Here is a 25,757-nt window from a genome sequence, read left to right on the forward strand (position 1 = left end):
CTTCCTCTTATTTCATATTGAGTTGTAGATCTGTGTCCTGTATATACTGTACTGCTTGACCAAGACGGCCCAGCACAGCTATGGAACCTCTTTGGGTCATGAACTGACCTTTCAAATTGGTCAGATTTTTTTTTTTTTGGTCCACATCTTACTAATCAGCCAATTTCTTTGTAGTCTATTTCGTACTGTATGTGGGGGTTCAGGTAGGTCTTCAGAGACCATGTGCATGGTTGCTCCTGGGGAAGACGAATGTGTATACCTTTATCTGTGATGTTTATAAAAATAAGATGCTAAATGCTAATAATAAAAATGTGTAACACAAACAGACATAAGAGTACTCAGAAATTTGGGAAAGAAACACTGATACAGTTGACTAGCTATGCTGAGAGTAAGACAATTCAGCCTTGAGCCTCTGTGACTGTTATTCTTCTCGTCTTCATCACGTTTTCTCTTTCTGTCTGACCTGACTGAACTCATTGTCTGGGTATTGGTTGTCTGGAGGCTCGGGCTGCTCCTCACTGAAGCTGGAAGTGCAGGAGGAGTTTGCTGTGCATGGTTTCTGGTCTTGGAGGCCTGCTGCAAAGACCTGCTCACAGTTATGTGATGTTGCAGTCTTCTTACAAACGCTCATGTTCTCATGACAATGAATGATTCAGTATGCTATTTTTTTTAAATGAGATACACAACAATGTTTAGTGTCCTCACATGGCCTGTAGTGTAAAATGTGTTGCATGTGTACTGTATATCCAGTAGGATGTTAAGGGAGAACAATAACTCCAAATGAAAAGTTGACTCATTGGAAGCTGAGGGAGTCTGAGCACACTATGTGATACATGCTTGTGAAGGGATGTTCCAGTAGCTGATGCGGTGTCATCCATTTTCAGCATCAAGCTGAAGCATTCCTTTAAGAATCTCAACAAAAAGCAGATCATACATTTCTGTGACTTTATCTGCATAAATCTGATGATTCTGGATCCAAAAACAGCAAAAGTTACCTAAAAAAAAAAAAATTTGAGTGCAATAAGCAGTTTCCTCCATAGAAATAAGTTAATTTAAGAGAGGTTAACTTTATCCTCCTATCCTCCTGGTCTAAATTGCTGACTCTCTAAAAAACTGTTTGGGTACTTGAAATGAGAGGGAATGTGTTAGTAATGGATTAGTTAGTACTAGAATATATACATGGACAAACAGGCTCATATAGGCAAATATATTCTAAACTAAGGGTTCAAAAATAAATAAATTGTGAAGTTTAAGGACTGTTAGACAGGATTAACCAGAGCAATGGTGAAATGCTGGCGGTGGAATCGTCCTCTCTGTAGGGAAAAAAAATGAGCCATCTTTGGCCTACAGATTAGCATTTTGTCTGGCAGCTGGTCCTGAGTCTCCACTATGTAGTGCATCTGTAAATACAGCAAAATATTTAGTCAAATTGGGAGTCCAGGTCAGACTTTTAACTGACTACCTTAATATAGTGTATGGCCTCTGTAAACAGAGACCTGATTGAGAACAAAGAAATGATTGTAACTGGCACATTTGTTGTTAATATTGACAGTTTGGATACCTATGATTTAGGTTATAGCTGAGAAACCCTTCACAGAAACACTGGAGGTCTGCATGACTGTGCAAGTATTCAGTACATCTCTAAAAGAGAGACTGAATTTAGTTCCAGCTATGGACTGAATTTATGAGCCCACCCTGGCAGCTGAACCAGCATGGGCCAGGCTGGAGTCAATCACTTTGACTCTATAAAGCTCTTGGTGATTGTTGACTAAGATCACATTTTCTAACTTCAGGTAATTGGTTTCAACAAGTGATATAAAAACTGTGAAACTCTTCATTTCTCATAAACAATACGGCTGTCTAACAGCAGATGAGCTTAAAGGCTAAAGCATAGCATTGTACTGACCCATTGTAAACAGAAATCTATCTTTTGTTGTACATTTAATGAGCAGACAAACTGCAAATACTTACCAACCTGATGTCCCTTGGATTTTCGTAGGAGTTTGTCCTTGAAATTAACTTGGATAAATATGAAGTGAACACAAACTTGGGGTGATCAGGACCCTACAACACCGTGCGGAAAGTGTTCCCTCTAAGGCAGAAGGGAAGCATAAGGAACACACACACATTGAGAAAGCCCTCAAAACATGTGGTTACCCCAACTGGGTCTTCATCAAATCAGCTAAGATGCACAGGAATGAAGGCCAAACACAAACTACAGAGAATAGGAAGGACAAGAGGAACAACATTGTCATCCCATATGTGTCAGGCTTGTCAGAGAAACTCAGAAGAATTTTCTCCAAGCATGACATCTCAGTATACTTCAAACCAAGTCACACCCTAAGACAAAAACTGGTTCATTCCAAGGACAAACCCGCCAAACACAAGATCAGCGATGTAGTGTATGCTGTTCAGTGCAGTGAAGAGTGCTCGGACCTCTACATTGGTGAAACCAAACAGCCTCTTCACAAACGAATGGCACAACATAGAAGAGCCACCTCGACAGGACAAGATTCAGCAGTACATCTGCATCTGAAGGAAAAAGGGCACTCTTTTGAGGATGCCAATGTCCACATTTTGGACAGGGAAAACAGATGGTTTGAAAGAGGAGTGAAAGAAGCCATCTATGTCCACTGTGAACAACCATCATTGAACAGAGGAGGTGAATTACGTCACCAACTTTCCCCCGCTTACAGTGCTGTCCTGAGCTCCCTTCCCAGACGTCTCAACCCCCATTCACACCTTTGTTCCAGTGACCTCAATAGGCCACAGGAAACAATGGAGCGGAGTCCTAAATTGGTTTCAACTGAAACCACTGATTAAATATGACCCACGCCCCCTTCACACCTGGGCACATGTGTTCACGCACATGATCAATAGAGGGTCATAACCACCTCCAGGGGACTACGCCCACAGGGGTTTAAATACCTGGGTCTCTCCACCATTTGGTTGAGAACTGAAGAAGCCTTTCGGATGAGAGGTGAAACGTCTTCAAGAAACAAAAAAAGTCCAGTCGCCTTTTTCAAGCTCCAGAGATGAAGTGAACAAGTTCAGAGAAACATGAGTTTTCAGTGTTGAAATGCAAAAGGTAATAATATTACAAATGCTGCAAAGTGCTGATTTTAATAGTTGATTCACACACATATCTATCTTCCTTCCTTCCCTCCCATATACATTTTAACTACCCTGGTTGATCAACTGCAATGACTAGCAGAGTGATGAATGCCTGGTAAACGGGCTTTAGCATTTTTGGTGCCCTCGGCTAAATTAGGCATTGATACCCCGTCCTCCCAGCTTTATGGGGCTGATATATTCATTAATTAATTATTAATGACCACTTCTAAGTTCCCACCAATATATAACAAGCCTGTTGTGCCCACCAAACAGACACACACACACACACACACACACACACACACACACACACACACACACACACACACACACACACACACACCATTTGGTTTTTAAATACAAACCCTTCAGCTATTAGTTAATGTATCTTGCTTCTTAGCATTTTACACATAGCAAAAGCTTTAAAAAAACTATAAAGAAGTTTACATACTATATAAAGAACCAGGTTATGTTAAATGTTAAAATTGTTAAATGTTAAAATTGGATACCTGTTCGTCTGATATCATTCACTAATGTTCACTATTTATAGATTGCAGTAGGCAGGTATTCTCTACCATATGCAATGAACGGAAACATTCATTGCCAATACCAGTATATCTGTGACAGGCCAGTATTGCCAGAATGATTGGGCTCTAGTATTCTTATGACCTTGTTTTGCATCAAAAGGCACAAACTGTAATATTGGTCGAAGGCTTGAATTGTGTTTTAGTAATTATCATTTCTTATGAAGACAATTTCCTGTAATGGTACAAAAACAAACACATAATGTTAAATCTAATTTCCCATTGAAATCTTACTTAAATAACAAATTTCACTGATTTATTCAGTAATGTTCTCAACTGGGTCGAAACACATTGCATACACAAACAGCAGTGCTCTTTACACAACTGCTTATCTAGAAAATACAAGATGTTGTATGACAATTAAAAAATAACATATTTGAGACATTACTCTGCATTGGCTAATTAAAAGAATCATGTATGTTTCTTTAGTCCTTGCCACAGTAACATTACTGTGGCAAGTTTACATTCAGATGTAAACAAGTGACTTGCTTGAAAGTGGCAGACTTTGTGATTGATACCTGCAGTACTGAAGGACATGCAGACACAGGAGGTGTGTATTTTAACTGTTCCTCCCCTTATTTTTCTTTCCAGGTGTCCCTTCAGCTCCTCGCAATGTGGTCTCAGTGGTCAACCAGACATCGGTGGTGCTGGAGTGGCACTCGCCACGTGACACTGGACACCGCGACGACTTGACGTATAATGTCCTGTGTCGCCGATGCCACAGCAGTGAGCGGCGGTCATGTCAGCCGTGTGAGGACAGCGTGGTGTTTGTTCCAGGCAAACAGGCATTAAAGGAAACAAGGGTTGAGATCAGCAAGCTGCGGGCCCACACGTCATACACCTTTGACGTACAGGTTTGTCCACAGACGGAGGGCTGCCTTGCTTTTTCATGCTTTGTTTGTGCTGTGAAGAGATTTCTTGAGTGTTTACAGAAGTCATCAGTGAAAATCAATCTTCTCAGCATCACACAATCGCCTCCTGTAGGCCTAAACGCATTGTCAATTAATGGAAGCTGCATTCATCCGGGATTTGCAGCAGTTACAATGGACTCCAAAGCTGTACCAGAAACACAGCAAAAATGCATCAAAGGAATTTTCATGCATAGCTCCAAAACTCCTCTGCAAGTATTTTACAGTTTATTAGCCAAACAACTTCTGTGACTTCTGTGCAGAATGTCTGCAGCTTATATGCTCCAAAAAGAGATTTAACAAAGCCAGCTTTTAAGCCTACAGACAGTGAGTATTTTACGCTCTAACTCTGGGTTGTGCAACTTTCACAGCAAATGTTACCTTGATATCTGCTGTAATTGTAGTTGTAATTTTTTATTCACTGTCAGGAACAACAAAGGAAAATAAAAAGTTAGTACTTAAAAAAAGTAGTTATGCTTATTACCCACTTTAAAAACAACCTTGCTGTCAGCTATTTTTTGAAATGCAAATAGTCACTATAATGCTCAAGGATACTGAGGCAACGTAGATGCTTGCTGACATGCAGGCTTTTATGCACAATCTGCAGTTATAGCTCTCAACTTACAAGGTCACCCTGAAGTCTATAAAAACCATTACAATTGTGTCCCTTCAATCTTCTGCCATCTGCCTCATTTCCCATACATTTTTAGGACCAGAATCAAGGTCAGTGGGATTATAATTGTTTAGGGAACAAAACATGTTACTTTAGACTGCCTGTAAAGGCAGCACAGAGTTCAGTGAATCTACTAACTAGAGGTGGCTATTTTTTTTTAGTGTTTAATCCTCTCCTTGACTATATGAACAGTATAGCTAATCTGTTGTGGGATGAGCAGATCATTTATTAATGAATTATAAATTCAGTGACTCAATTATAAAAATGCAGATTATGAAGCCAGACGCTTTTAAAGAGCTGCATTTACATTTTGATGTCACATTTTTACCAGGATTAAACCTATACCAACTACTCTAATAACATAAAAATCTTGAGGCACAGTTAGATGTGCCTTTTATAGTCTTGGTAGGAGGTATTATTTGATTAAGGGGCACAGAAAAAATAGAGTTTGGAGTAAGTCATCAGTAATTGCCAACCTTTATTTGCTATGACTGAAGACATTGTTCAACCATCAAAGTGATTAGCTGAGCTCATGACAAATATAATATGTGGCAGCTAATTAGATGGTCTTTAAAAAGCACTCACAACCTGTTAATTGTGTCTCAGTGTTGGTGAGATGAGGCACACTCTGAGATTTTAAAACTTCAAGAAGACACTAGTAGAGTTTTTACACCCTGATATCAAAACTACCGCCTTGTTTCTGATACCTGACTGACTGCTAAAACCACAGCAAGGGTCCAGTTACAGATCAGTAACTGTAATTGGGAGAGCTGGAATTTTGTGCACGCTGAAGTGGTGTTCGTAGAGCTCTAACGAGGGAGATACTGCATACAGAAGAGTTTGTCAGATGTTTGTTTAAGCCTCTAAATAATCTACATCCAGCCATTCAGGGATGGGATGAGAGGGTCGGCCTTCCATCCCAACTGTCACAGGACTCTGGACAGGTCGCCAGTCTGTCTCGGTGCTCACACAGAAAGAGGCAGACAACCATTCACTCTCATGTAATAATAGAAAACGTAGTGTGTGAGTTGTGTTTCTTTGCTGAAAATGTGCCTGGAATTCTTATGCATAAATATCTGATTTCTTTATATTTTACTAGGAAAATGGGAAATGAGTGCAGGGATTTAATGAAACATGCAAACATACATGGAAAAACAGTATAAAGGCAAAAAACAGAGTTTGTACCATATTTGGTATGACCACCTTTATTCAACACAGTCTGAATGCTCTTTTCAAGCCTTTTTGTCATTTCTTTAAGTAGTCTTCAGTAATAGTTCTCCAGGCATCTTGAAGGATATTCAAAGCTCTTCTTTGGATGTTGGCTGCCTTCTTGTTACAGTACATTCTCTGTCAAGATGATCCCACACTTCTTCAATAATGTTGAGGTCTGGTCCATGGATGACGGGTGTTTCATTGTGTCTTTCTGTCCAGGTATGCTTTTACTTCATTGGCAGTGTGTTTCATTGTCATGTTAAAAAAATGAAGCAGCTGCCCGTCAGATGGTATTACATGGTGAATCAAAATCTGATGGTACTTTTCTTTATTCATAAATCCATCAATTTTGACAAGAGCTCCAACACCACTGACTGAAATGCAGCCCCAAACATGACGGAGCCTCCACCATGTTTTACAGATGGCTGTAGGCCACTCAGTGTTTTACCTCTTTCCTGACCCCCTCTGTACATTGATGATGATTTGAACCAAAATTTCAAAGTAGGATTCAGCACTTCATAGCGTCACTTCTGTCAAAATTATACCATATTGCTTCAATAATGTTGAGGTCTGGTACCTGCCTTAAGAATGGCTTTTTGAGAGCACCTGCTTTGAATTTGATTTTTTTTTTTTCCAGTTTCACATCTTTTTTTTCAGTTACAAAACTTTTTTTCATTTTCAAACTTTTTTTTCATTTGCAAAAACTTTCTTTTTCTTGTTTAAATTTTTTTTTTCGGGTTCAAAATAATTTTTCAGTTTCATTTTTTTTTTCAAACAAATGTCATGGCCTCAATTTAGCTCCATAGACACGGCCCCTCCTGGCTCTTAACTATGGGTCTGATAATTGTTGATAACGTGGACTGATAACATTCGAATCAGCTGTTTGAGAGCCACCCTTGACACTGTGATGAGACTTCCACGAACAGTAGCAGGATCAGCTGAAGAGTGGAGGGGTGGTTCAAGATTTTTGCACAGTACTGCATTTCCAAGTCCAAGGGCCATTTCATGCAAAATTATTTAGTGGTTTTGCAGATTATCATACCCTTGTAGAATAATTCATTTACTGTGTAGTATTTCCCTCCAGAGCATGCTAAGTAGTGTAAACTAATGTTAGCAGAGTTCTCCTGCTATGCACTCAATTTCACCAAGTTCAGGCTACACTGCAGCAGTCCTGTTGAAGTATTATCATGTTTGTCAAGCTCACCCCAAAAGCCTAAAGTGTTCTAACATTATTACAAGTGAAACTTAATATTTTGCTACAAGGAACAATCCATCAATCTGTCTAGCTTGTCCAAAATAGGCAGCTGTATTTGTGAAGCTTCAAAGAAATTTGAGTGTCTGATGTTTCTGATGTCTGGGTTTCCCTTCTTATTCTCAACTCGTAATTAGTTTATGCTTGTGACATTTGAACTGACTAGATTTGCAGTGTAACAAGATGCGGTTTCTCTATTTGCATATCAATCTGTGACATAAAGCCTACTGTAGCTTATTAAATGCTACTAGCACCATCTGTTGTTCCAATCAGACGAACTGTCAGTTGCTAGCTAAAATTGAGACGCTAAAGATAAATCATGTGCATGTTGTTAATGCTATCTTCCACCGTTATTATTGTAAAACACATGCATTGCTCGAATGGAATGGCATACCAAGAGCCATAAAGAGGTGGGGGTGAAGGACTCAGTTCCAATAACTATCAGCTTTAATGTCTGAAGGTGGAATAACCGACCATTACTTTTCTATAGGCAGTCAACGGAGTCTCCAACAAGAGCCCTTACCCTGCCCAGCAACTGTCAATCAACATTACAACTAATCAAGCTGGTAAGTTGGAAGAGCAAAGACTGCTTGTATGTGTGTAAGCGTCTCTGTGTGTGCTAGCATACCCTGGGGCACAGTGGATTATGTGAGGGAGGGATGGCTGGGGAGATAAAGGAAATTGAGCTACAGCCTTTTAATTCATAAAACATGTTATGTGCTTGTCATCTCTCTGCCTTTTCTCTCTCTCTCCCCTTTCTCTCTTTCCTGCACATCCACAGCTTTCATACCCCCCCCCCACCCCACCCCCTGCATCTTTCTCTCAATTCTCTTTTTCTCGGCCCCCTTTCGTCTTCCTCCGTCTGCCTCAGTATAATTCTTATAGGCCATAAAGTAAGTGAGTTATTACTCCATCAATACTTTATGGAGACAGACACAAGTGATATTTCCACGGCTACCCAAATTTTGATTTAAAAGCTGCTTTGCTATGGAAAAACACATCATTTACCTCATCTACAGCACCCCTGGCTCACTCCTAATCGAAACATGATCCACTGTCACCCTGCCGTTTTCTGAGTGCATTCGTTACCGCTGCAGGATACGAACCTCTCTTATCCCTGAAATCTTTTAAGACTCAACAAAAACTGATTTATTTTCAGGTTGACTGCACTGGGGGAGATTTTTAAATTATGCAATAGGTTTTGAGCATATTTCATTGGACTTGAGGATGTGAAACTCAAGCCATTTATAGAGATCTGTGTGTGTGGGGGGGGAGCCAATTGTGGCTATGTAAAAAAAAAAAAAAAAAAAAAAAAATGGTGTTTTCAGGTGACGGATCGCTCATGCTGTCAAATTATTGCTACAGAAGAAGTATATGCCTCTTGAGGCATCACAGCATTTACTGTGCGTTATAGCGGCACTATGAAATTATGGCGACTCAGCTGTGTAAGATGCATACTGTCTATTTAGGATATAATACTTTTAAATAGTATTCCCATAAAACCAAGAAGACAAATTCGATTTTCTTGTCTTTTTTTCCTGCTTTAAAACACAAATTTAATTACATTTAGAACAATACAGTACATCTCATGATGCTGTGCAGTATCAGTCTTCTTCTCCCCTTTATCTCCTCATGTTTCCACTTTAGGCTATCAAAGTACAAACGTGTTGAAAGCCGTCACATAAAAACGATCCAGAAGCTAAACCATGAAATTCATTACAGCCAACAGCTTCTCGTTCCTAAAATTATGGGTTAAAAATGCATTGCAGACATAACTCTTGTTTCCCCATCAGTGACAAGTGCGGTAATTTGTTTTCATGAGCCTGGAAGAGGAAACATTTTTCTCCGTTGGGTGCAAATAATCTTTGGCAATATGTCATTACGCACTGTATTTCCATATTTATGGTGTTTAAACATGCTAGTGAGTCTTTTAACTGCCTAATTGATTGTGTATTCTTGTGTGTGTGTGTGTGTGTGTGTGTGTGTGTGTGTGTGTGTGTGTGTGTGTGTGTGTGTGTGTGTGTGTGTGTGTGTGGTTTTTATCAGCTCCCTCTGTAGTTCCCATAATGCACCAAGTGAGCTCGACAAGTCGCAGTTTCTCGTTGTCATGGCCACCACCCGAACAGCCCAATGGAATTATCCTCGACTACGAGATACGATACTATGACAAGGTAGAGTGGGATGATAAATGTCCGTGTTTGTCTGTGTGTGTGTGTGTGCTTTTTGGTGTTATGGTCGCTGGCAGTAACTCATTAGTCAATAAAGCAGGCGAATCAATATCAACTTCATCAGCGTCATCTATTATCAGGACTGTTACTGAAGAGCACAGAGATTCTCACTTATCCACAAATACACAGCCATTAAAAACGTGAAAAAAGTAAAAATTGTATTAGTAAGTGCAGGTATGGTACTGTGCATATTTTTTGCGCCACCCTTCCTTCTTTTGTGTTTTCCTTCCAAAGAGCCAGACTATCTTAGAACTTGAAGGCTGATGGGGTGTTGTCGCCACCGTTCATCTTTCGTGAGTAAATACACTATGGCATGGCTAAAAGCATCCTACGTGAACTCCTTCTTCAGCTATTGTGTTTAAAATATTTTCAGAAAACTTGACCTCTTGAGGGCAAGGTCACCAAGACTCAAACTCGCCCAAGATTTTTAGCAGAAATTTGAAATCCTAGGTGACATCTTTATCAAGTTATTGTGTCAGCCTTCAAATTACAAGAGAGTCTGGCTACTTGGATACAGAATATAAAGCCATGAGAGGTGTATTTTCTGATGGGGTTTTTTTTCTGCTTTTTTACTCAGGGCTCTTAATGGTTTCACATATGTTACAGTGTCTGATGATTTCCTAGATTTATCTCCTCAGCTCACTGTGATGATGTAGAGTTCAAGTTTCCAACTTCGTCAGCAATAAAACCAAAATTCATTAATTCTACACACGTTGGTTAAAATAACCATCAGGGGCCCACAGAAGTGGTGTTGCTAGGTAGATATTTTATGTTGGACAGAGCCATGCTAAGCTAGCTACCTTATCATTTTAGCCTCTTGGAAAACAAACAAACAAAAAAAAAAAACCATCAACACCAAACAAAAACACATTACTGAAAGAAATCAGATATATTTAATGTTAATAAGGAGAAAAGGCTGATAGCAGTCTTCATCAAAAATGAATAATGAGCTACCGCATGATCAATATAAGAATCCCAGACTATACAAAAGTTTAAGAATATAGGGGGGGACCAGTTTTTAAAATTTAATAATTGAATAATTTTTTTTCATCCATAAAAGAAAAGCTTCAGCTGTATACTGGATATGGTAATTAAACAGGCATGATGTTATGTTTATAATACCTGACAGAAAATTACAGTCTGCCAGGTACTTCCACAATTTCCTTGAGAACAACCAACCATCCACGTCCCCCCAAATACAGAAGCACAGTGTATTAGAACAGTGGCATGACAAATGTTTTTGATTGCGTCTGTTCTCCATCATATTATTCAAGAAAAAAAATAATCACTCAGCACTGCTGTTTTTGTATTACTGTTGTTATTAAATATTTCTTGTCATTTCAAATGAAGGCTACTGCTTGATAAAAATCATCATCACTGGGATCAACATGACAATTACTTCAGGACAGCTTTAGGCAGAAACCTGTCAGCATATTTCTACAATTTATAACTCTTATAAATGGTGTATTTTTATCTCGCACTTGTGGTGAATGCCTCTTCATGTATCATCTTTTATGCAATATTATTTCCTAATAAGTCGGGATTGATCTTAGAGCTACAATGCATATTTAATGGGGCCCGCAGCCATGCTGACAGGGTTTTACAGTGATGAAGAGCCTCTCTTTATTCAACCACACATACATTTTTGGATAGATTTTCTGCAGGAATCGTGAGTGTCCATTCATTAGCAACTGGCTTTAGAGAGCTGTTGTCAAAATGTAAGACTGACTCACTTCAACTAACAGTTTTGTTATCTGCAACACGCAATATGAGATTAAATTAAGATTTATGAAGATCAAAATGTAATCAACCATTAGACTGGCCAGAAACAGTAAGAACTCATACATATCTTGTGAGTCTGAAGCAGCTTTAGTCTGTACTGAAAAATTTAGAAGACAATTATGGACAGAAATTTAGACAAATTACATTTGCCCAAAACCTTTACAGCTAATCCCTTCCTAGCTGAACTATTAAATATTTAGTTAGCGACGTAATATGAACACATCTTTCGTTGTTGTTTTATGGGAAAATAATCATTGGCAGTCATTTTTACAGCTCTGGGGCAGTTTTTCAATTGACTTCTTGTGTAGTTCTATCTATTCCAAAATCTGTGAGGAGAGATGTCATAGTGTTTGCAGACTGCAACCACTAATATTTTGCTAGTGTTTGCTGAGTAAGATTGTGTCCTAGATTCATCTCCTCGGCATTCTCTGTTGCTGTGGGCTTCAAGTCTCTCTGTGGACCTCGGTACATGCCAGAAGTCAGCAAAGAGCACTGATATTACATAGTTACCTTTATCTTTAAAGGGCAAAGCCTTTCACCCCAGAGATAGTCTGCCACAGAAAAGAGAAGCGAAAACAGCCCTTCTTCCAGGGCAGGCTGTTGAGGATTTCTGTTCCAGGCAGGTGAGGCTGAAGGAAAATGATAGATTTTCACAATCTTTTTTTGTATCTTTCTTTTACCCCTTTTGTTCCTCTTTTGCAAAGGCCAGAAATGTACTCAGAGAATAACCACTTGTGCCCATTAACTGAACTCTTTGGAAGTTTTCTTTATTTTTCCCTATCCTGGCCCACTGAGTTAAGAGTAAAAATAAACAAACTCTCAGTCTCAGTTCCAAATGTCCTGCACAAGAGGTATGCCCACATTGTCCATCCATCATTCCTTTAGGCCAGGTCAAGTCGGTCCAGGCATTCTTCTCCTTAGTAACATCTGCCAGCATCTCCTGAGGTCTCCAGAGGCATTCCAAGCCCACATTAGATATACATATAATCCTTTCGTAATGTCTGAGCCTATCCCAGGGTCTCTTACCTGATGCACATGAACTGAAAATCTCCAAATGGAGGCACCTTGAAGGTAGCCTTGTCAAATCTACTGTACTTCAGCTTTTTTGATGTAACGGAGCAGCATCTCTACTCTGTTCCACCTCAGGATTGCTGGAACTTCGTACCTTTTTTCTAAAGTTTAAACTCGACCACCCAATAGAAGAAACTGTTTTTGCTTCATTGTCTGTAATCTTTCTTCTTGTTGCTACAACCATAGGTTAAGGTTGGGATAAAGACCAGTGATGGATGATGGATGGATGGATGGATGGATGGATGGATGGATGGATGGATGGATGGATTCTTTATTGATCCCAAAGGAAATTAGGGCAAATTGTGGGCAAATGTTCCAGGAAAAGGCAGCTAGAAAACTGCTCCCCCTTTCAGGAATGTCTGTGCTGTCATGGAGGAGGTGTCATGAATCCATGGAAGGCAAATGAAAAAAGATCATTGTTGCTTCCTCGAACAAAACCTTTGGAGGAGAACTGACTAAATGCAGTCACAGTAGTGCCTTAGCACTGATTTGTAGAGCTTGGTCGCAGTGTCCAGAAGAGCAGGAGTCTTACCACATGCAGGCACTGGGGTTGGATGAATTGTTAGGATTTGGACATATGTGTGCTAACCATGTGGACCTCCATGTTCTCTATTTATATACTGTAGATACGTCTAGCTTTGTGATCAGATTTCCATTCTGTGGACACACCTCAGAGATCACGATGTGAATGTTTTGATAACTCCACCTTTTGTAATGTAGAACACTGGAAGATCATTTGATCTTGTTAACCAATTCACTTAAAAGCAGAAACACTGAACCACCAGTTTATCCCTTAGTGGGCGTTTTTTAAAGTTCCTACCAGTGGGCTCCATGAGGCTGCCTGACGCCTGACACCTTCATCTGCCCTGTAGTGGACGACGTCTTAATTTGTATGAAGCAGGAGACTCTGGAACAAAAGACTTCATAGTCTAGCTTGAATAAAGAATGTCAGACCAGGGGCACCAATGTGAGCCTCTGATTCAGTGGTAAAACATGCAGGTCCTGATTGCTTTCCTATCAAAGAAGTTGCTGTAGGATAGAAAATTGTGAAGAGAAAGGGAAATTGCTACTGCATATCTTGCCTTTGTAATTCAGCAAATGGGAAGCAATGCATTTTGAGTCTCAGAGTTAAATTACTCCCATATCTATCACCCAAAGGTAAATATAAGAATGTCCTCATCCTTTTTGAAGCCAAGCCAACAGCTGCAAAAACAGATAGACTTTTGCTGCAGACAGATTAAAAACAAAGAGTGAAGCACCTACAAGCAATTGTGTAACATACACCAAACAGAGCGCTTGCCTCCTCAGCCACGGCTCACATTTCATTCCCCACCATCCTCCAGTCCTTTGCGCAGATCTGAAGAAAAATAGTTTTTGGCATTTTTTCGGATACCACTGCTTCTCCTGGTGCTCATTTTTTTTCTTTTTAATACATACTGTCAGCGAGTCGGTACTTCCATAACTCACAAAGCTCTCAACTGTGAGTACAAGTGCAAACTTTAAATGCCCAGGACTCTTGTCAACTGTTTTTCTTATCTATTCTCTTTGATGAAAACAATCGCGCGCAGTCCTGAAGTCCGTGACTTCAGAGAACTTACTCAGAGATTCCAATTTTCCAGCACAGGATAGTCACATCTATTTATAACTTTGCTGGGCTGCACAAGGACAATCGAGAAAGTGTTTTTGTTTGTTTCCTTTTATTTTTATTTCACTGTCATTGCCTTTAAAGTTCTAATGTGGTGCTAAAACAACCGTTTATCATTACATAATTAGGAATGAGCACTTATTACTTCCAGGTTTGCTTTCCAACATGTGTTTTTGATGCTTTTTATAAATGCTATTTAATTGTATTATAACTTTTTAATGAATTCAGGTAATAATTTATGTATGCTGGTTGATGCCTTATTAACAGTACAATGGTATTTTTCAGAAGCATACTTTTGTCTGTATCTTGTCTTCTGCTTTTTCTGCTTCTGGCTGCTCCCATTAAGGGTCACCACAGCAGATCATCCGCAAAACTCACCAAATCCCTAGCATTCTGGTCTGTCATACCAGCCCTCTGCATGTCCTCCTTCACATCTGCTTTAGCTCCACTGTGTGGGAAGAGCTTTGTGCCCCTCATGGGGAGGACATCGACAGCATCACGGACTGCATCACTGAGTACATAAATTTCTGCGTGGAAAACACTGTGCCCACCAGGAGGGTACGGTGTTTTTCAAACAACAAACCCTGGATCAACTCCGAAATAAAGGCTCTCCTGAAGGAGAAGAAGAGAGCCTTTAGATCAGGAAATAAGGAGGAGCTGAGAGCCGTGCAGAAGGATCTGAGAAGGAAAATCAGGGATGGAAAAAACATCTACAGGAAGAAGATGGAGGACCAGCTACAGCAGAGCAACATCAGTGGGGTTTGGAGGAGTTTGAACTCAATTTCAGGCCACAAACCAAGCCCTAGGATTGTGGGAGACTTAGAGTGGGTTAACAACCTGAACCAGTTCTTTAACAGGTTTGACCAGCCACCCACCCCTCCCCCAGCCCAGTCCCCCCTGCTGTCAGCCCCACCATCTTTAATGACTGCCAACCTTTCTTCTTCTTGGGACCTCACACCTCTCAGCTCTCAGCCATCACCCACCTCCTTCACTTCTGAGGACTCCATCTCACAACCCCCACCCCCCACCTCCATCTTGTCCCTCTCAGCTCATCATGTGAGGAAGGAGCTACGTAAGATCAAGGTGCGAAAGGCTGCTGGTCCAGACGGCATCAGCTCCAGGCTCCGGAGGTGCTGCGCAGATCAGCTGTGTGGCATCATGGGATACATGTTCAACCTGAGCTTGAAGCTGGGGAAAGTACCACAACTGTGGAAGACCTCCTGTGTGGTACCGGTACCAAAGACCAAACATCCAAAGGATCTTAGCAGCTACAGGCCGGTAGCCCTGACATCGCATCTAATGAAGACCCTCGAGAGGCTGGTCCTCAACCATCTACGCCTCATGGTGTCGTCTTCGTTGGACCCGCTGCAGTTCGCCTACCGGCCTGGCATCGGGGTGGATGACGCCATCATCTACCTCCTGCACCGAGCTCTGACCCACCTGGAGAAGCCTGGAAGCACTGTGAGGATCATGTTCTTTGATTTCTCCAGTGCTTTTAACACCATCCAGCCAGGACTTCTGAGAGACAAGCTGGAACTGTCAGGAGTGGACCACCACATCTCCGAGTGGATACTGGACTACCTCACTGACCGCCCACAGTATGTGAGGACACAGGGCTGTGTCTCTGACAGGCTGGTCTGCAGTACGGGGGCCCCACAGGGAACTGTGCTGGCACCGTTCCTCTTCACCCTCTACACTGCAGACTTCTCCATCAACTCCCCACGCTGCCATCTGCAGAAGTTCTCTGACGACTCTGCCATAGTTGGCCTCATCACAGGTGAGGATGACTCAGAGTACAGACAGTGGACTCAGGACTTTGTGGACTGGTGCCAGCGGAACCACCTCCTGATCAACGCCGCTAAAACCAAGGAGCTGGTGGTGGATTTCCGCAGGCGCAGACCCACCACACGGACACCGGTGAACATCCAGGGAGTGGACATTGAGATAGTGGACTCTTATAAGTACCTGGGTGTTCACCTAAACAATAAACTGGACTGGACTCATAACACTGATGCGCTCTACAGGAAGGGTCAGAGCAGACTCTACCTGCTGAGAAGGCTGAGGTCTTTTGGAGTGCAGGGGACACTCCTGAAGACCTTCTATGACTCTGTGGTGGCATCAGCCATCTTCTATGCAGCAGTATGTTGGAGCAGCAGCTTATCTACAGCTGAGAGGAAGAAGATAGACAAGCTCATCAGGAAAGCCAGCTCTGTCCTAGGATGTCCTCTCGACTCAGTGCAGGTGGTGGGAGACAGAAGGACTCTGACCAAAATAACATCACTGATGGACAAGGTCTCCCATCCCATGCATGAAACTGTTGCTGAGCTGGAGAGCTCCTTCAGTGACAGACTGCTGCATCCTAAATGCACAAAGGAGCGTTACCGTAGATCCTTCCTCCCAGCAGCTGTAAGACTTTATAATCATCACTGCTCCCAACAAAAACCACAATAACCTACACAATGTAGGATAATATATAATATACTGTAAATAGTCCGGCCTGTTAAGGTTCAACACACAGGCACATCATGTACATTGTATATAGTGTTATTATTAGTAGTATTAAGGTTAATATTGTTTGTTGATTTTATATATATTTATATTCTTTTCTTAGTGTGAATTATTATATTTTTACTTATATTTATAATAACTGCGGCTGCTGTTACACCCAAATTTCCCCTCTGTGGGACAATAAAGGCTGTTTCTTCTTCTTCTTCTTCTTCTTCTTCTTCATCCTCCTCTGTGGTCTTCCTCTTTTCCTCCTCCCTGGCAGCTCTATAATCAACATCATCTGTCCAATATATCCCCGTCCGTCCTCTGCACATGTCCAAACCATCTCAGCCTTGTCTCTCTAACTTTGTCTCCAAACCTGCTCAACCTTAGCTGCCCCTCTGATCTACTCATTTCTAATCTTGTCCTTCCTGATCACTCCCAATGAAAACCTTAGAAACTCTGCAAACTCCAGCTCCACCTCCCATCTTTCTGTCAGTGCCACTGGCTCCAAACCATACATCATAGTAGGTCCCACTACTGTCTTGTAATCTCACTAATTTTTATACAACTTTAATTTGAGACTCATGCAGAGCCAGCATCTCCCGTCTTTAATGTAAGTCCAAAGCTCAGTGATGGTGACTAATCTCTGATTAGTGAAGAGCATTTGTATCATTTTCATTTCATCAATTGCTCAAACATAAAATGTTTAATGTTTCCCCAGGGTAGGACTCGTTGTATTTCAAACATTATCCAGAAGCACAGAACCACATGGTTGTTTAGAGCGGGATTCACGGTACTGCGTGTGTGTGTGTGTGTGTTTCTGTTTGTGTAGGTGTTTGGTTACACAGAGTAAAGGATTATGCTATGCAGCCTACGCAGACTTGCTTGCATGCAGCAAGAAAACAACCAAGAGCACGTAGATGTCGATGATGCTATACATAGGCTGAAAGTTGGATTCAACAGTGGGCTTAAACAGGAAAGGGGGAGTGTGACATCATCAAAGATCAATAAAGCACACATGAAAAGCGCAGAAAAAGACTGCAGTAGACAATAATATTACAACTTTGGTCAGCACGATCAAGAGTAGCCTACAAACCTGTTGTTCTGCATATTTTTTGACACTGCTCCCTGGTGACAGTACACAGCTACTACATGTAGACAACAATCTGTAAAGTTGTGCATGTGCACAACCATGCCCATTTTCCCAAAGCATCTTCATTTTACTTTTCATGCCTAAAACTTTTATATATAGTGTATATCTCACACACACACACACACACACACACACACACACACACACACACACACACACACACACACACACACACACACACACACACACACACACACACACACACACACACAAACACAGTAGCTCTGTCTCCATATGGAGCACACTCTGCTCCTCTTCTTCCCATAGTTTTGTATCAGCAGAGTTCCAGGAAAAAGATGGAGAATGGAAAGAGAAGAGGAGGTTGAGAATCTGCCTCTCAGAGGGCAATTAGAGTGAGCTGAGGACACGGTGAGAAGTAGTGCTCTCACTGAGAGATGTACTGCAGCAGGAGTCTGACAGTCACAGATAAAACCCTTAGTTAGTCAAAATCATGACAGCAACTTTACTCTAAGTCAGCCTTATTTGCTGCTGCTTTTACTTCAATATCATTTAACACGGAAGCCGATTCAGATGCCGCATTTCACACTATGGGGCAGTCGACCACATAAAGACTAATTTTAGCACATATTTGAAAGTGAAGATGTCCTCGGAGAGTGGTTTGATAAGCCTGTAGAGAGAGGACAGGTTTTTCTTACCAGACAGCTGTACTCTACCTCCTGCTCTGGCAGTTTTTGTTATTTCTCCACCTTCCTTTCCTCCATCTACTACACCCCACCCCACCCCCACCCCATCCTTTTCCACTCCCACTCTATAGATAATGAGGTTTTAATGTAGTAGATTTGATATGGCACAAGAAGGTTGGATTTTCCCCCATTACTTATCTCTGGCTACCAGGCCTTCCCAGATGGGCTGCCCCCTAACCTCTTCATTCTGGCAAACACAGAGCCACCCTCATCCTCCCTCCCACCCACATACACCTCCAAATTCAAACCTCACCCCCCCCGACACAATACCCCATTTCTCTGGCCACTTCCAAATATAACATATTCTCTCCCAGCTTTTAACACTTGTCCTTGTGTTATGTCCTAATTATGAGAGTATGATTAGTGGAGTCTGTCTTTTATATATATTGCTAAGAGAAATCAGGGCTCAGCAAAGTGAAGTATATCAAGATGACATAGGTGTGCAAGAATGAGGATCATAAATACTATGTGAAGTCTCATCAACAGCAAAAGTAAACAGACCCTTACAGCAGCACAGGGGACTGATGAGAGGGGAATGGATGTTGGTTATGAAAAATTACTGTAATGGAAACAATCATCTTTAACCCCCTTTCACCCATTCCCTCTTCCGATAACCCTCACTCTTTATCTCCTGTCTTTTCCTCATTTTCTTCCTACTCTTTTCCCTCCTGGACTGTCCTGTTCAACACCGCCATCATCTCTCTTCCTCTCTTCCGTGCTCTGCCTTTGACCCCTCCATCCTACCACCCTTCATCCTCATTGCATGCTTCCCTCCCTCTACTTTCATGCCATCACCACATTATATCTGTCATTCTCTCTGGACCGTTTCAAATTAACTGCAGTAAAGCTTTTTTTTTTTTTTATCTGAAAGAAACCGGCTGAAGACAGGAAGCCTAGAAGGCAGACAGAGAAAGATAGGAGTAAAAGGTGGTGGTCTTTGGTTTATTGGAGTGGCCTGATAGGGCTCATCTCTAATTCACTCCAGAAGAAGAAATGGAAGGGGTGAAGACCAAATTCTCACCTGTCTCTGTGGGTAATAGCTAATTAATTGGATTGTGACAGAAGTATATATATGCAGGGAATGTGGGAATGAATGGGTTGGGGGGGGGGGGGGGGGGGGGGGGGGTAAAAGGGGTGAAAAAGTGACTGGAAGATATTTGAGATGAGGTAATGTAGTATGAGGCACAAACTGGAGGTTCAGAAATGTTAAAGAAAAGTGGGTTTGAATAGCATTTTTTGTAATTAAATTAGTCCAATGCAAGAGCAGCTGTCAACATTTGCTCTTAAGTGGAAAGGTTTTAAGAATACGCCTTATCATTGGAATAAACATGGAAAAATAGATCTTTGGGTTTTTTTTTTTTCATCTCTCTCTACAGAAGCAGTGAATCAAGATCGCCACATACTATTGTGATTGTTATTTGTGGGGATGACTGCAAAGTAGTTCCACAGCTAATGGGATAAAATGACAGTATTTCTGTACATTTACCACTTTTAAGTGTCATTTCTCTAATTTCTGGCTACAGAAATCCCATGGTTAAGAACAGCACCAGCTAAAAACCTTAAATTTCTGATTTCTTAACACTGTGTTGGAAAATACAGAAATGATTGCAACTGTGCCACAGGAACCTTTAATGTCTGAGAAGATCCTGTGAGGATTTAGTTATCCAGAGAGACTAGGACACCTTTGACCTTTTACTCTCATTACAGTTTAGTATCACAGACTGATGGGGGAAGGGAAGGTTAAGCTCATGTACCGTTTCTGATGTGTGGAATCTGTTTCCTGGGCACAATCATTACATTAATTTAGCACACACTCAGTCTGCTGCTATATTTTGAATGCCGCCTGCCCATTTTGAATCATATAAAGCCTCACAAATCATGTGGTGTAATCCATTTAAAAATACCAATACAACAAAAACAAAAGCAGCAGCTGTAGTTCTTTATTTTGAATAGGACTGCATACCGTGCAGAATGGTTGTTTCTTACCTTTTTGGTCTTAAAGAGAGAATGCACTTGTTGAATCTATATCTGTTGCACACTACTTTAACTGCAAGAGTCCAAAAAAACAGTTTTCCAATCTTAGTCTTTTATTGTAAAACAGGGGTGTATGCTCAGAGGTGTTTCTTCAATCATCGCTCGCTTTGCTGTGACATGATTGTTGGTTGTGGTTACAGATGCAATAATGGAATATGTTCAAATTTTCAATCTGTCCATCAACAAGCAACTGCTGATGTGTACAGTCATGATAATGAGACGGTACCCTCAATTTAAGTTGTAAGGTTTTATATGTTAGTATGTAAAAAAAAAAAAATATCTGATACATACCACGTCTTTAAATTAGGTAAATACAACCTCAGATGAACTGCAAAACATGGCACTGTCTCATTATTATTATTATTATTTTTTAACAAAAACTAAGGCAAAACACAGAAGCAGTGTGTGAAAAACAAAGTGCTCTCTTACTGCTTCCATAGGAATTGAGAGGGTAAGTGGCTGCCAGGTGCTGGTAATCAAATGCACTTGATTAACTGAACAGCAGCGAGTGTGAGCACCTCTATAAAAGCCTCTCACAATGATGTGAGAGACGAGAAAGTCGTACAGAAAATGATTACTTAAGGTTAATGCTTCTAAAGGTGGTTCTAGCTATTGAACTTAGTTTTTGACGCTGCTTCCTTTGCTAATAATACTGATGAGTCTCCATCTATGTCTGTGTACAACTCTCAACTCTAGAGAGACACAAAGGAAGGAGGCACCATGCTGTGGTGCCACTTGTGCTTTACAGGTGAAAATGTACTGATTTGGTTTCTCAATGAGGCGATGAGCTTAGCTGGTGGCCCATATACAGTCTTTGCCCCCTTCTTGATTTCTTAGGGGTTTTTTTGTATATTTGTTGCACTTAAATGTTTTAGATCATCAAACACATTTTAATATTAGACAAAGATAACCCGGGTAAATGCAATAGGCAGTTTTTAAAAGATGATTTCATGTATTAAGGGAAAAATATATCCAAATCTACCTGGCCCTTTGTGAAAAAGTAATTGCTCCCCTTGTTAAATCATGAATTAACTGGGATTAACCACATTTTTGGAAAGCTGAGTTAAATTTTACTAAGGTCAGAATTCATGATTCAACACTAAGAGAAAGACTTGGCAAAAAGGGCATCCATGGGAGAACTCCAAAGAGATACTGTAACCATTGCTGACAAAAAGAACACAAAGGCTCGGCTCACATTCGCTAAAAAACAACTTGATGATCCCCCAAGATTTTTGGGAAAATTTTCTGTGAACTGATGAGACAAAAGCTGAACTTTTTGAAAGGTTTGAGACCCGTTATATCTGGTGTAAAACTAAAGCAACATTTTATAAAAAGAACATCATACCAGCAGTCAAACATGCTGGTGGTAGTGTGATGATCTGGGGCTGCTTTGCTGCTTCAGGACGACTTGCAAGAATTGATGGAACCATGATTTCTGCTCTCTACCAGAAAATCCTGAAGGAAAATGTCCGTCCATCAGTTCATGCCCCGAAGTTCAAGTGTACTTGGGTTATGCAGTAAACACACCAGCAAGTCCACCTCTGAATGGCTCAAATAAATAAATAATTATATGAAGGGTTTGGAGTGACCTAGTCAAAGTCCGGACTTAAATCTGGTTCAACCTTAAACAGGCTGTTCATGCTCGAAAACCCTCTAATTTAGCTAAATTAAAGCAATTCTGCAAAAAAGAGTGGGCCAACATTCCTCCACAGCGATGTGAAAGACTCATTGTCAGTTATCACAAACACTTGATTGCAGTTCTTGCTTCCAAGCGTGGCACAACCAGTTATTAGGTTTAGGGGGCAATTACTTTTCACAGCACTGTAGGATATCATCGACCAATCTCATGAATCTCAAAAACCTTCTCACCACGTCTGTCAGTATTGCAGGCTCTGGTCAGAGGTGTCCAAACTTGAATTATAGTAAAACACTGTGTGTTTGGTTTTTTTTTCATTATGGTATTTGATTGTCTTTAAGGGTTTTTTCACCCAAATCACAAACTAGGTGCTCGTTTTGCCATCCTGTTTAGTTTTAGTTCCGTGTGTCAAAGTTGTGGTGTGAGCTTATTTTGAAAATCCAATCCAACCGCAGTGAAACACGACTAAATAAAGTTGTGCTGTTACGGCTATAAACATTAAAATAGGGCATTATTTCACAGCAAAAATCTTGCCTAAAACAACAGTCTGATGAGTGGTGCTCATAGTGAGGCCTGCGGATTATTCAGAGTTATTGAAACCATGTTTTTGGACATACATATGTATTTTTAATGTCATTTTCTGTTTAAGCCCCATATTAAATGAAAACACAGATATCTGAATATGGACAAATAACCCAAACGATCTCCATGACTATATAATGTACCACTGGATGTAACTGTAGACATTTATTTTTGTTATTTGGAATAGGGCAATGTGATAAAGACTGGCAAAAGGCTCTTTTACCAATTTCTCAGTTTGGCTTTAAATTTGTTTTACGCTGCCCAAGTGCTGAAGTGAGTCTGTCTCCCTTTGTCTGTTACTGAGAGTCTGTCTGGGGTACTGCTTAAATATATCTCTGTTCCTCTTCCTCAGTTACAGTCATCAGTGCTGAACAGTTCGGTGGTCCTAAGCGAAACACCTAATGTGGTTCTGGAGGGTCTGAGACCTGGAACCGGCTACGTGGTCCAGGTGAGGGCCCGCACTGTAGCTGGCTACGGAGCCTACAGCAAAGAGATGCTCTTCCAAACTCTCACCGACGGTAAGTGGGTGGGTGGTTAGCTGGAGTGTGTGGAGGTGTTTGTGTGGGTGTGGGTTTTATGGAGGAGAGGAAAGTGAGTGCAGGGCTGAGAGAGGGAATGTGAGAGGGTTGCACAAGAGTGAAAATCTGGCTGTGAAGTAATTAAATTCTCCCTTACTTTCTCTCTTTCTGCTTGTGTGAGAGAGAGCGCTTGCAGTCATATAAAATGAGCCTTGTAAATGATATTTTCTGTGTATTAGAGGGAGAAAAACTGTCAGTTGTATATTTTCCCTTCCAGAAATGCTCAGTTGTGTGTATGTAAGAGTCTGAAACATATGAGGAATATGAAACATAATATTTTCTTTCTTAATTTGTGTGTTGGACTGTGTGTGTATGTGTGTTCCACAGATGAATATAAGTCAGAGCTCGGACAGCAGCTCTCCCTGATCGCAGGCTCTTTAGTAGGAGGAGTGTGTATTGTATCATTGGTCGCTATCGCCATCATCTGTACCAGGTAATGCACAGCAGACACACCCGCTTACAAGTCTGTCACTGCAGTGTCCAAACAGGTAGACATGGTAGACATGTGTCCTATCATATAAATTACTTTCACTTGTCAGAGTTGCTCAGATTTCGAACACGAACTGTCTGAAAACATTCACAGTGGTGCAGCCATTTGTGTTTGACAGAAAAATCTCACCAGGTCTAGTTTTTTTTTTTTTTTATTGGAGCTTTCAACCAAATCTGACAGTATTTGCCATCATGTGGATAAAGTGGCACTTCAGTAGCACAGTTACACTGTTTAATGACCACTGAGCAAATTGATTAGCTGAGGGAAACTGTGAGATGCATTTTAAAAGTAGCAAGTGGACTTTGAACAATGTACTTTTATTCCACGATAAACGTTCGTGGGCAGTTGGCTGTGGCACACATCGCATGGGCAAAAATACCCTCATCAACTGAATCCCTCACCCAGTTTGCTAATCCCCTGCTCTCTTTTCTGGCACTTGCTGTCTGTTTACTGTTACAGCAAAACAAATACCTGTATCTGATACCCCAAAATATCAATCAAATAAATGTATTTTAACATAACCCCTATGTTTACCAATGTATAAAAGAACTGCTGCACATGCATTGTTATATTTCAGCTAAAATGCTAAAAATGGAAGGCTATCAACCATATGAGCAGCAGCTAGCTCACAGTGCGAGTTACCATTATTTAAGCGTAAACCAGCTAATGTAAGCCCTTGGGAGCATTTTGTGTGGAGCGTAGCCGCAGCTGGTATTCCTCCTGTAATTTGAAAATAATAAAAGCAGCATTTTGGTGTGTTGTTGTTAATGTGAACTTTGGAAAAAAAAAGACAAATGAAAGTCCTGCATGAAAAATCTGACTAAAATGTTCGTCCAGCCATCCATTACCTTCCACTTACCTGAAGTCAGGTTGCAGTGGCAGTAGGCTAATAGGGTATTCCTTCTCCCCACCAACACTTCCCAGTTTGTCCTGGGGGATCCCGATGCATTCCCAGGCCAGATGAGATGTATATCTCTCCAGTGGATTTTGAATCTATCCTGGGATCTTACGCTTTCAGCTATTACCCAGATCTCATGACCACGGGTGAGAGTTAGAATGTAGATGGACCGGTAAATCTCTCTTCACCATGACAAACACCTGCTGTAAATGTGCTAGACTACTAAAAAGTAGTTAAAGCAATGTAGCAAAAGTACCACTTTGGTGCTTCTGAGTGTTATATTATTCTGCATGACATCGTTAGTTTGTTAAAATGTAGGCATTTCAGCTTGTTTGAATAAAGGGGGTGTGCAGATGATTACTGATGGATATAAGAAGAAAAGGACGTAATAGGCTGATCTGTTTTTGGCTTTTTCAGTCTTTGATTTTTGTGTGGTGTTATATCTTTTGAACTTTGATTGAAATTAAGCCATGTACTCCCGGTCATATGTATCCTGGCCCTTCCCCTGCTCCTACTCAATCAACAACACAACACACATGTAGGGTCTTGGGGGGGGAGCTGGTGGGTGCCGCAATAAGTGGGGCCAATTCCCTGACTCTGCTCACTGCATTGCATGATGTCCCCCCCCCCCCCTTTTTTTTTTTTTTTTTTTTTAAGAAGAAGAAGAAGAAACAGCCTTTATTGTCCCACAGAGGGGAAATTTGGGTGTAACAGCAGCCGCAG

General features: G+C 41.0%; 1 protein-coding gene across 1 annotated transcript in view; it reads left to right on the forward strand.

The window, feature by feature from the left end:
* The window catches only part of LOC115778485 (ephrin type-B receptor 1-like), a 121,332-nt gene that overhangs the window by 58,810 nt on the left and 36,765 nt on the right, over positions 1 to 25,757 (forward strand). The window contains exons 7-11 of the mRNA XM_030726524.1: positions 4,290 to 4,552; positions 8,234 to 8,309; positions 9,790 to 9,914; positions 23,421 to 23,586; positions 23,974 to 24,079. Coding sequence (XP_030582384.1) covers positions 4,290 to 4,552; positions 8,234 to 8,309; positions 9,790 to 9,914; positions 23,421 to 23,586; positions 23,974 to 24,079 — 736 coding nt within the window. The remainder of the gene's footprint in view (positions 1 to 4,289; positions 4,553 to 8,233; positions 8,310 to 9,789; positions 9,915 to 23,420; positions 23,587 to 23,973; positions 24,080 to 25,757) is intronic.

This window comes from Archocentrus centrarchus, chromosome 4, assembly GCF_007364275.1.
Source record: "Archocentrus centrarchus isolate MPI-CPG fArcCen1 chromosome 4, fArcCen1, whole genome shotgun sequence".
Taxonomy (NCBI): Eukaryota; Metazoa; Chordata; class Actinopteri; order Cichliformes; family Cichlidae; genus Archocentrus; species Archocentrus centrarchus.